This window comes from Olea europaea, chromosome 13, assembly GCF_002742605.1.
Source record: "Olea europaea var. sylvestris chromosome 13, O_europaea_v1, whole genome shotgun sequence".
Lineage (NCBI taxonomy): Eukaryota > Viridiplantae > Streptophyta > Magnoliopsida > Lamiales > Oleaceae > Olea > Olea europaea.
In genome coordinates this window covers 466,799-479,387 of record NC_036249.1, presented here as the reverse complement: position 1 = coordinate 479,387, position 12,589 = coordinate 466,799, and the positions used below count along the sequence as shown (strand labels likewise).

Sequence of the window (12,589 nt, the reverse complement as noted above, 5' to 3'; positions counted from 1 at the left end):
GTCCAGCGGTGGCCACAAGGATCGAAATAGAAAGTCTGTTTGAGCCCCCATTATTTCCTTATTAAAATGAACAATATGATTGTTATTCATTACATTAAATCATCATATTTAATTTGTTATCTCTTGTGTGGAATCTATAACGACTATATTTTTCATTTTCATTTTTACCATAATGTGATTCAAACGAGGGGCTTAATTACTCTATTTGTACAATTATGGTCGAATGGACGACAGCATTAATATCATCGATATTTCGATCATTAATTTTAAAAATAGTTTTTAAAATGGATAAACATGCCGTTGTGAAGTAAAAAAAGAATTATCAACCTACATGGTAAAAAAGAATTGTACAAGTAACTCCCCCCGGGGCACCTCTTCACTGGCAGATCAGAGGTCGTGAGTTCGATTCATGAGGCTTTTGGAAAGCAAGGATTTATTTTTGGAAGGCAAGAGAAATCTTGGAAGGCAAAGATTATTCTTGGAAGGCAAGATGCAACTTGGATTGACTTGCTTGGTACTTTGACAGATCGGTGCGGAGGGCTCGGACCCTGGCTAGTTGGAGGCACATCCCGCGATTAACTGGACTGTGTGAAGAGGGGCCGGATCACTGACCCAAGAATTAGTCAAAAATTGAACACCTTGAAAAAAAAAAAAAAAAAAAAAAGAATTGTACAAGTAACGTAATTTATAGAGATAACCCCACAAACAAACACTGCCTATCTACGGTGACATTCCCCATAAAAGTACAACAGCCCCTGCATCCTCTTATTCCGTCCCCACACCGTATTATCCAGCTCCTCGATTCTATATACATCACCTCAGTTTTTCTGGAATTGAATTTTCATCCGATAGTACTAACAAACGGACGGTGTTGAGGAGAGAATAGAGCGGTGGTGAATTCTGATAGAGATGGCGATGCGAGAGTTGGTTACTGGTGGCGCTGCTTGCGCAGTGCCTGGCTCCTCAGGTTCCTCCAATCCTTTTGGAGCTCTCACCAACGCCCTCATCGGCTCGTCCTCTAAAACTCAGGTTTTTTCTTGAATTATCAGTTAAATTGATTTTGCATAAATTCTAATTGACCTAAGGTTCTGAGTCTGATTGGATTCTTCATATAGTTTTGTTTTATGGAATATCTCTAAATAGTGGTTGTAGTTCGTGTTATTTCGTATGGTAGGAGACTAGGAGTAGAAACTACTGTAGGTTTACTTGAAATATTTTCGCCTCCAAGAAAAAATTGAAAATTATAAGATAATAAGAGAAACTATAATTCTGTTGGACCTATTATAGAAATATTATCACGGATCAGAATAAATTCAAGTGGATAAACTTCGATTAGTTGACTAGACCTTTAGAGAAACATCAGAAGATAGCAAGATATATCGATCCAACGAGAGGCCTACTCCTGACATTTTCTTTAAGTGGAGTAGCATTGACTTAGGCCTTTTGAGTGTGTATACTTTCTGCCTCTATATGTTAACATTTGCAGAACCTAATTAACCAGATGAGCTATCTGTTCATCATTTATTTTGACTATGTAATATTTTCCAAACCATTTCGAAGTATGCAAAGTTGAAAAGAAACCTTCTCCTCCTCTTCTACGCAAGGATAAGAATTTAGAAGATGTAGATCTGAAAACCCAAAAGATTGAATGAAGTACTTTGAAAGCCTCAAGAAGCAAACAAACACAATTCTCTGAGCTTGAATGCGTATGTTTTGAACGCTCTTCCTTAACGAGGAAGATGTCATATGCTCATTTTTAAGACTGAGCCATTCTAGGTACACGAAAACCACTTTAAGAATTCTTTCTGCATATTCTCCTTTGATGCTGAAGGATTCGCTGTGAGCAGGAGCAATCCCTAAAAGACATTGCCCTCCAAGGGAAATAATAATCATAAAACATACATTTTGGTCATAAGAGTTTACAATAGAAAGTATCTATTGCTTTTGAAACAATTGACAATGTTGATTACTTGATTTATCTCTAAGCAGGAAAGGCTGCGAGAGATTCCTACGGCCACAACCACGAACACCAATAGCAATCTTTTTGCAGGGACTGAAGAACCTTTTACTGCCCTTCCAGGGTCAGAGCTTGAACACCCACTGCAGCCTCATGCCCAGGTAGATCTCTCTCTCTCTCTCTCTCTCTCTAGATGTCTGATTGTGGACACGTCAAATCATTCTCTTCATACTTCATTCTCTCAGGGATCGGAATTCCTTCAAGGTTTCCGCTCTGCAGATCAAAACAGGTTTGCGGATGCTTGGGATGAGATACAAAGACCTCAAATTCCTCATTCTTTGGGAAGGGATAGTATGACAAATATTCCTTTAGAGCACGGTCGGATTCAACCTAGTTTGGATGGTAATCCTGAAATGTCTTTTTCTATTAATTCAATGTGGTCATTATTATTGTTGTTAGTGAAGGTGAATAAAAAATGTTTTAGGGGTTCAAAGGAGGTCACTTTTATGTAGAAACAAGTATCCAGTTGTTACCAAAATTTTAGTTCAGTTAGTGAGTTGTTTAGATAAATGCAGTACAAAACTAATTCCTTCTTCCACCTCCTATATGACCTCGACTGGTTGATGTGGATCCTTCAAAAGAAAATGGTATCATTCAAAAGTGTAATGTTATGATTAATGCTTTGCTAACAATTTATTTTTTGATTTTTTATGTTTTTTCGCTTCCTTCACTTTGTCCTTTGCAGGCCCACCTCAAAGAGTGTTGTCAAGTTTCTTGCACTCATTTGTCCACAGTAGCCATAATGGCCTACCTTTCCGTCCTACTTCACTTCCAGTGTTAGGATTGTCTGAAGGTGATAAACAATGCATACGTGATCGCAGCAGTATTATGGCTAGGCACTTTTTTGCAGATAAGAATGAAGATTTTATTAATGCACAGGTTCTGTTCATATGATTAACAGTTGGAAGTTGACATTTATTAAGTCTATGTTTTGTCTCTTCTGCCTGTCACTTTCTTTATGTCTTTTGGCATTATCACATTTTTCTCTTGCAATGCTTTCGAATTTTTCGTCATTGAAAGCTTTAAAACTGTAAAATGGACTATATGGGAATTAGGTTGAAGCTTTCTCCACAATTTATATGTTTCATATGCCAGGCAAAGACAGACCACTTCAATCGATAATTGGATTATTATCATCAGCCTAAAACAAGGAAATTTACTTTCTGATCAAAATTGATCATATTATGTTCATTTAAAGTAAATATTGTAGAAAATGTCATATGTGACTATAGAAAGAGTATTTCAACTGTTTCATAGCATTAGAACAGACGCCCGAGGTTTCTCTTTCTCTTACAGAGGCTGTTACAGTTTTATTAGGCTCTGACTGGATCTCCATATTTAAAAACCACCTTCCCAAACTCTCTCTCTCTCTCTCTCTCTCTCTCTCTCTCTCTGCGCCTTGTCTGGCTTTTTCATATTTGTGCCATTATAATTGAAATTCAGTTATCTTATAGACCTGTTCAATGCTGCATCAGCTGCAATTCGGTTTTGGCATTAATGTGACATAATCTGACTTGAATGCATCTTCTGTACCTAAATACCTGGAGCTGGGAAGAACTTAGTTTTAGCTGCCAGCTGCCAAGTTCACGCTGTTAACATCATTACCACTAACCAACACTTCCTCCGTTTCTGCCCTTTACTTTCACTCCACTTTCTGATACTTTTGCGATTTCACAAACCATTGTCAATTTTGTCAAACTATCACTGTAGAAAAATTGATGTTTTGGATAGATGAAATTGTACACATTAATTATGTCTCTCCACCCACCTCAGGGGGTGATCTTACTGCCACATCAAGACCTTAATTCTCTTTCATCCCTTGTTATGTCTCCAACCTAATTTCTCCACCTCTAGTTTCCCTGGAGCTAGCTTTTGTATATTTTAGCCTTTGTGAAGATGCAATCCTCTGTCTAAATTTCTTGAAGAAATTATTTTGATTGTTAAGATATTTGTTCTTGTATGTCTGGAATCAGTGTAAATGAACCCTTTCTTAAGATGCAATCCTGTTTCCAAACCCTGCAAGAAATCCGTTTAATTCCGTGAGACTTGAGTTCTTGTATATCCTAACCCCGAGCTCTGTGAAATCAGCACTGAAGAATCCAAAATTGGATTTTGTAGGAGGAGAAATTCTTTAGTTAGGTTGTCGTGTGATCCAAACTTCTTTATCAAGGTTGTAATGACTGCATCAATATGTTAAACGAAATGTAAAAATGCCGAGGAAATGTGCCTGATCATTAATTTTTCTGCATATTTTTACTCGCTTGTAACTCTGAATTTGTTTTCTTTGCAGGTTAACGCACTGCTTTCTTCTTTAGATATTGATAATGACATCAGGTCCAGAGGCCCTATGCCAGGTAGATTCCCAGAGCTGGAGGAGTATTGGAATGAGTCCCAAGTTATGAAACCTGGGCCTTATGCCACAGATGGGTGGGTAGCTGAATTTTCGCAGCACCAAATAGAACACAATGATCCTAATGCATGGGTTCAGTCATTTGAACGACAACATGGTGCTAATGGTTGGGCTACTGAATTTGAGCGTGTAAGTAGTGTCTCAGATTGTATTTTGCAGCTGACAGGCTGATAGATTGTGATCATAATTTAGTTAATTAATCTATAAGTTCAATTTTCTAGTGATTAATGATATCTGTAGATGAAAGTAATGAATTCTAAGTTGCCTTACAGTTCAATTTACAAATATATATTTTTTACACACACACACACACACACACACACACACATATATATGTATATATCCATCGTCTCAGTTCTGTTTCTATACATATATGTGTTTTCTTTCTTCTCGTTACAAGAAGAAAGGGTTAGGTGTAACACCTTTAGTAAATAGGATCTTTAATTGTGTGAATTTGCTGATTGAGATAAAATGATCCTATCCATCACATTGATAATATACAGTCCTTAAAACAAAAAATTACATGATAAACTTAAGTCTATGAACCCAATTGCATACTAGTTTTGTATTATAATGTGATTCTCTGATACTATTGATTATTCACAAATTAATCTGCCTTTGATTCCATTTCAAATGTCTTGATTTAACTATTGCAGTTATATAGAACAAGAAGTGGAGGTGGTGTGTTTTCTGCAGTTTCATAATCATAATCCCTAATATTTCTGGATAAAATGACTTTTAAGGTTCATGGAAAGAAGCAAAAATGGGACCATTCATCTGGTGTAGATGTGAGAGAACAATATGAGAAGATAGAAGTGGGGCCATTTTGAATATGTTTAAATGTACCAAAATGCCCGGTCTAGTAGTATATTTGAAAGGATTAGTCTTAAAGTGCTTTTGATATTTGATGTGTAGTTATTAATTTTCTGTCGTGGAAATGAAAGCAAATTTTCTGTTTAGTGGGGATGATTAAATTCCGAATGATAATATTTACACCCCAACTGTATTTTGACTTTCAAACAAATTAGTGCTTGGAGTTACATATGATGGATTATGAGTTTCTCAATCCTGTGGATCCCTACAAAAATTTGTGTTCTTTTCAACCAAAAAAGATGGGAAACTAAAAATAGTCTTGTTTTGCTTGGTTTAGTAAAGTTTGCTGGGCTTGTGAGTAGAAATGAGTGAGCATCTAACAACTTTTTCCCAGCATATTCTAGTCATTATCAATTTAAACGAAAATCCTCCTCGATGAACGAACTGACAAGGAGACCATGGTAAACTAAATAAGAACTATGCAAATGCATACACTGGTGCAAATATGGGCTCATTTATGTGTTGTAAGTGCCGTCCTTTGAAATGAACTGCCGTATTACATTGTCTTTTTATATCTACTGTTGCTGAGTTATGTCCAATCAAGTACATTCACACTGGAAACTGCCACTCCTTTCTTTTATCAGTACTCTGATATTACAGTTTTACTCCAACTATCACAGGAGCAATCCCAACTTGCATCAATAGATCAAATGAGAGGTGCAAATATTTCTAGCTTAGCCGCCATGGAGCACACACGTAAGCTAGCGCACACTCTTGCTCAAAACAATGACCCAAAATTCCAGGTAATGATCCATCTTGAGATTTTTTAATTTTTATCATAAGTCTGAATGTACGATGACGAAATGATCTTGAGTGGAGAATGCATCAGCACACATTAAGTATGCTAGCTTTATGGAATTTATACATGACTTTTGCATTGCCAATTTATTAACTTTTCTGTCTGAATTCTGTCATGTAGAATTCAAAGTTCCTCCAGTTTGTTTCAAAGATGAGTCGTGGCGAACTTACTATTGAGGATAATCAAATAAAACAAGCCACATTCTCTGCACCTGGAGATTGGGCTGCAGAGTATCAGCAACAATATAATGGAGGTCAAACATGGGCTGACCAGTTTGTGAATGAGCAGGCAAGTACAAACTTGATCAAGGACTGAAGACCTAAGGCTTGTCTGTTTATTTTAATATAGTGTTATGCTAGGCTCAGGATTTGCAAGATGATCTATCAAATGAAAGTCTTTTCTATCTAGCTTTGTTATGTAGTGATAATTCATCCGACATTCCAACTTATTATGGACTGTCAAACTTTTCATCTCTTTAGCGAGTTGGTAAAATGGTTTTCTGTTGATTTTATTGCTTTAGACCAAATGTTTGTTGTAGAGTTTATGCCTTATGCTCTAAGAAAATTTACATGCCACCTACTCACCTAACACTATTTTGTTTTCAGCATTCCCATGGACCTAATGGATGGGCAAATGAGTTTGCTTCTGAACGTGTGATACATGGATCGGTTGATGGTGAGTGGGTCAATGAATTTTCTAAGTTACATGTCAATGACTGGGCAGAAGAATTTGAGCATCAGGTTGCAGGAGGAGTATTGGGTGATAGTTCTGGTGATAACTGGGCAAATGCATATGATGAGTAAGTTTTGTAATTATTTGAAGATAAAGAAAAGGAACTTTTATTCTACTCTCATGACAAATTAATTCAGAAGCTGAAGAGGAGATCAACAAATCATGAACGTAGTTGCAGTATAAACGTGCAGATGTCTTTTATATATTGGAAATGTGTGCAAAGGTGTTCGCATTGTGTAATAGCAATAGCGTGTTGTCCATCTTTTATCAAGCACCCCGCATTGATATAAGTTTGTATTTTGTTTAGTTATACATTTAAATTACACTGGATTTCGAATTTGAAGTTGCATGCTTGCAAAGGAGCATAATCTGCTCAGGTAGTGCTGTTTCATTCAATTGTGGTATATTTGGAAGAAACTTCCTTTCCTAGTAGGCAGATATGAAAATTTGCATCCAGACATTTGAGATGATCATAGGATATAGGATCAGTGAATTTACATAGTTATCATGTATTGTACAGTACCTGATTAATATACTTGCATGTGTGAGGTAGGCCCACCTGAGTGGATGTAAGGGCATTAAATAGAAAGAGGGAAAAGGGAGTTATGAAACCTACCGAAATCTCCTATATAGTGATGCTGAAGTAATCAACTTCTCATGATGGCAAACTTATTGATGTTAGTGGTGCATCTGACCCTATTTCTCTCGACTGAGTTACCTGTTAAATAGATGGGTAGAAGTGGTTCCTTTTTACCTACCACCTGTTAACATTCGTATCCCCAGACCCTTCCATTTGCCAGTTCTAGTCAGAAGTTTGAAGTTTGTTGATGCTTTTATCTTTTGTTCTTATATCCTTGTAAATATGATCTTAGTGATTATCTTTGTAAGTTGACTCTTAGGTACCAGGTTCTTGTTTCTTTTTCTTTTTAAATATAAATTATCCTATAAATACATTTTAGTCAAGCATGTATGTATCGTTTGATTGACCTTATGCTTCTCTATTACTGTTAAAAAATTTGAGAATATTGAATACATTTCTCATAATTGGTGCTCTCTTTCGCATGGTTGTGTGGATAATATCTGATCTAACATGTAGTATATAGCCTCGTACCTTTCATGTGATTGCACATTGTAATTCTGGTTTTCATGATAGGTACCTGAATGAGCAAGTAGCATTGAAGCAGAAATCAGAGACCTCGAGTGGTGTATATGTATTCTCTGATATGAATCCTTATGTTGGCCATCCTAATCCTCTGAGAGAAGGGCAAGAATTGTTTCGCAAGGGACTTTTAAGTGAAGCAGTACTGGCTTTGGAGGCTGAGGTTCTGAAGAACCCTGACAACGCTGAGGGCTGGAGGTTACTAGGCATAGCACATGCTGAGAATGACGATGATCAACAGGTTGAAATTGTTTTTGCTTGTATGTTCCCTGAATTATATCTGAATTTTTCATCTTGGTTTTCATCTGATTAAAATAATGCTTCTTTATATATACAACCTCTTATTGCTTGCACGTTCAAGGTATACTAATTTCAGGTATCATCCCTTATGTTATTTATGGTGGGGTTCATTCAGAAATTTTGACTAAATAAGATCCATAAAAACAAACATAATAGGAAAGTTTTGCACTGAGAATTTTCATTTTATTTACTTTGGACATGGTAATAGAATCCCTATTTCTTATGGAAAATCTGTTGTGTCACAGGCTATTGCAGCCATGATGCGTGCACAGGAAGTTGATCCAACAAACTTGGAAGTACTTCTCGCTCTTGGCGTGAGTCATACAAATGGTTAGTCTTAGTAGTTACTCCTTCAGTAACCGAAGAAGAAAATCTGCTATGATTCACCTAGATTTTCGGTCTAGCTTTAGGCCTGTAATAGTATTGTGTGTGCATACTCGGTCAAATATATTTGCGCATCTAGCTTTTTCACGTGTGTATATACTATATATCATGGATTTTCCTGTTTATTTTGTATTTCGCAAAAAATAGTTATTTTTTTGCCATTGTATATGGTCTAATATAATATTATTGGAAGACTGAACAGTTCGTTTGTTTTTGTGAACTTCTCAGAATTGGAACAAGCAGCTGCATTGAAGTACTTGTACAGTTGGCTACGCCATCATCCAAAGTATGGGACCATTACATCTGCAGAGCAGCCTGATAATCTCTATAATCTTGACGTATGGGTCCTTTCAACTACTACTATGTGCATGCACAGGCATCTATCTGTGTACATTGATCACATCACTTACGTCTGTGGTCTATCTAATTGATTGCTATTACAATGATGAAGTTTTCGATGAGCTGCCAGTGTCTGGGACCTGTTTTGTTAATCAATAAATGGCTTTCTTTATTTGTTTTTATCCCCTTTGTCGAACTGCTGTAAATGAGGATCTTCATTCGAAGTTTGGTTTGAGGTGTGCAGGTTGCTAGATTATTTAATGATGCGGCCAAACTATCACCTGATGATGCTGATGTACACATAGTTCTTGGAGTCCTGTACAACTTATCCAGAGAATATGACAAAGCTATTGAGGCTTTCCAGACAGCTTTAAAACTCAAACCACGAGATTATTCACTCTGGAATAAACTTGGTGCAACCCAAGCTAATAGTGTTCAGAGTGCCGATGCAATTTTTGCCTATCAACAGGTAAAATGATCTTACCACTTTTCCCTCCATTTTCCTTTACAGTGATAAAGTTACGCCGAGTTGGATCTGGCAGGATGTAATCATGCACAGACACACTCTTAACTCGTGCTATTTGTAGATAAGAATAATACTATGTGTACACCATGAGGTATACACACAGCCTATACCCCCCTCACATGGAAGGGCCTCCATGTGAGAGGAATGTAAGGCAGTCTATAAACTATTGTGTACACGTAGCATTGCCCTGTAGATAAACAGTAAGCCTGCTGATGAAAAACTGTAAATGATGACAGCTAAAAATTGATTGCTAGTTCCTCACATTGAATCGAACCAAGTGTGTGTAGATGAATTACATAACACCAGTAATGAAAAATCCTTCCAAAAAAAAATTTAATTTTCTCTCAAATCCGATAATGTTAACTCCTTTGTACCAACGTGAAACAGCCCATAAAGTCTAGATGTAACTTATAAAGAATTTGTTACATGGGAGGAAAAAGTGAGATTCAATTCTATATAACGTTCTGGGAATGATTCTAGTAATTTGTTTATTGATTTTGCTATGCGTGTTCACCCAAGTTGGACTCTATGTGATAGCATCAACCTTCTCTTTGTGATATATTGCATTTCCAGTTTCCAAAGATCATAATATATTCCTTGCTTCTCAGGCTCTTGATTTAAAGCCTAATTATGTACGTGCATGGGCAAACATGGGCATCAGCTATGCTAACCAGGTAAAAACAATGTTTGGCATTTATCAAATTAAAACATAGTGCATAAATCACAACGATTTGTGTTCTTATATGCTGTGAGTATTTCTAAGGATTTATCACTTAGAAATGCAAATACCTTGGAAGCATTAGCAGAAGAAATAAAATGATACACATATTAGAATACACACAAAAATGTTGATGTTTCACTTTATAAATATACGATGTTGGATTCTTGATGAAGAGGGTCATAGCATATTCAACTTGCAGTCAATTAGGCCATTGATCTTTCCTTGCTGTAGAGACTTTCTGCTCTGTAGTTTGCAAATTTATAGTCATACTTTTCCCCTTAGTCATCTTAGTAGTCTATAATGCAAAACTTGATCCTGCAATGCACAGCATGTTATTCAAGTTTTCTTTTCTCAGTTTCCAAGTTTCTTGCACAAACCTGGATTATAAAATTTACGTGAATTGATTACCATTCTTACAAACCATGTTGAATCCTCACTTGTGTTGTTTTCACACATTTGTGAACTTTTAGTCCTCTTTCTTACTACGTGCTTGTCTAAATTTGATATTTGTACTCTTAGTGCTGAGTAATATTTACAATGTTTGATTTGGCTTCCAAAATTTCTATCCTTTCTTTCATTCATAACTCGTATAAAATACAGAAGCTGTGAAACCTTATATCTCGTCAAGAAACCTAGTCGCTCATAATGCTTCTTACTGCATGAAAAGCACTACTCTATTTTCTGTGGCATGGGATTAATTTAGAATGTTAACACATTCTTCTGCATTCAGGGTATGTATGAGGACTCTATACGTTATTATGTCCGGGCACTCTCCATGAATCCAAAGGCAGATAATGCCTGGCAGTATTTGAGAATCTCTTTGAGGTACTTTCTTTCAAATAACAATCCCTTTAATCGTGTCCATGATTAATTGATTGCAACTAATTTCTGCTCTTTGTTTTGCAGCTGTGCTTCCCGGAACGATATGCTGGAAGCTTGTGACTCAAGGAATCTCGATTTTCTCCAGAAAGAGTTCCCGCTGTGATTATCTTGTTATCCTGCTGACAGGAGACTTAAACCAGGTAGCTCGATTCTCATGTTGGGCTTCAGCAACACACGGAGACCGAAGTTCACGATCTCTGTCTACTGATTAGTTTCAGCATCCTCAAAGACCCTGAAGTTCAACTAATGCGAACCATTTTTATGTAAAGTTTTGACTATAAAATTATTAAGCTCGTAGTAGACTCTCGAGATGGTGTATGGTTTTTGGAGTCGTGTGGACTGGGACAGTCACAATCGTATTGGACGTTGAGGAATAAATAAACTAGGGAAAAGGAAATGAAAAAAATACAAATAATCCTCGATGTGGGTCGATATTGAATATAATGAACTTGCATTTGATGATCTTGTTTATTAGAGGATGAAGCTAACTGAGTATATCGTATAATGTCATTGCTATTTTTGGAGTTCTTGATGTGAATGCGCGTGGGAAGAGCCCAAATGCGAGAGCACGGCAAACGACTGGGAACCAATATACCGAGAACCAAGGAAGGGGAGTGGGTGGTCCAACGGTGCATTCCTTGCCCAATAGAGGGCACCTCCCCGGATAGCCCGGCCGGGATGATAAAAGAGGCCCCAACGAATTCTTAATTGGAGTTAAGAGGATCCTTTGTAATTTGAATTGATTGTTTTGTCTTTCCTTTCCTACCAATTGGCAATGATATCTCTTTCTTATGCCATTGAGAGGCATTGCAGCGCTTACATATGTTGATATCCTTTCAAGGAGCTGGGATATGAAGTATAGTTGATTTGATCAAATACACCAATCATGTCACTAAATTAATCCTAGTTTGATGACCAAGCAAAGACTTAAGAAGATTATGTGGAGATATCAGATAAAATGACCTAGCCAAGATTTTAAGGAATTGATAAGAGCCCAACATTTTTCGAGAGTTCATTAGTAACTAACAGCGCTTACATATGTTGATATCCTTTCAAGGAGCTGGGATATGAAGTATAGTTGATTTGATCAAATACACCAATCATGTCACTAAATTAATCCTAGTTTGATGACCAAGCAAAGACTTCAGAAGATTATATGGAGATATCAGATAAAATGACCTAGCCAAGATTTTAAGGAATTGATAAGAGCCCAACATTTTTCGAGAGTTCATTAGTAACTAAAATACAAAAAGGATGAAAATATTACAGATAAGATAAAATGTATACTTTCTATTTCCTTATGAGTAGTATTATAACAAGCATATTCCAGCAGTACATACAAAACTTCTCCTACCAGACAGCCCTAGCCAGAGTGTTGACAATTTTACTGCTATCAAATTCGTTTAGGAGGCAATCCTTGAGAAAAATGGCTACTGAACGACACATT

General features: G+C 36.7%; 1 protein-coding gene across 1 annotated transcript; it reads left to right on the top strand.

Annotated features, from left to right (window-relative positions):
• Positions 1-708: 708 nt before the first annotated feature.
• LOC111407132 (peroxisome biogenesis protein 5) lies at positions 709-11,895 on the top strand. Its single transcript, XM_023036451.1, has 15 exons — positions 709-1,029; positions 1,990-2,118; positions 2,203-2,359; positions 2,703-2,896; positions 4,308-4,556; positions 5,921-6,043; positions 6,220-6,387; positions 6,705-6,898; positions 7,985-8,231; positions 8,536-8,620; positions 8,903-9,012; positions 9,258-9,482; positions 10,148-10,213; positions 10,991-11,085; positions 11,167-11,895. The coding sequence occupies exons 1-15, from the start codon at positions 910-912 to the stop codon at positions 11,243-11,245; spliced, it is 2,241 nt and encodes a 746-aa protein (XP_022892219.1). The 5' UTR covers positions 709-909; the 3' UTR covers positions 11,246-11,895.
• The last annotated feature ends 694 nt before the right edge of the window (positions 11,896-12,589 follow it).

Coding starts and splice junctions, on each gene's coding strand:
- LOC111407132 (XM_023036451.1), top strand. CDS start 910: ATGGCGATGCGAGAGTTGGTTACTGGTGGCGCTGCTTGCGCAGTGCCT. Junction 2,897..4,307: donor AAGATTTTATTAATGCACAG/GTTCTGTTCATA, acceptor TTTTCTTTGCAG/GTTAACGCACTGCTTTCTTC. Junction 6,388..6,704: donor ACCAGTTTGTGAATGAGCAG/GCAAGTACAAAC, acceptor TTTTGTTTTCAG/CATTCCCATGGACCTAATGG.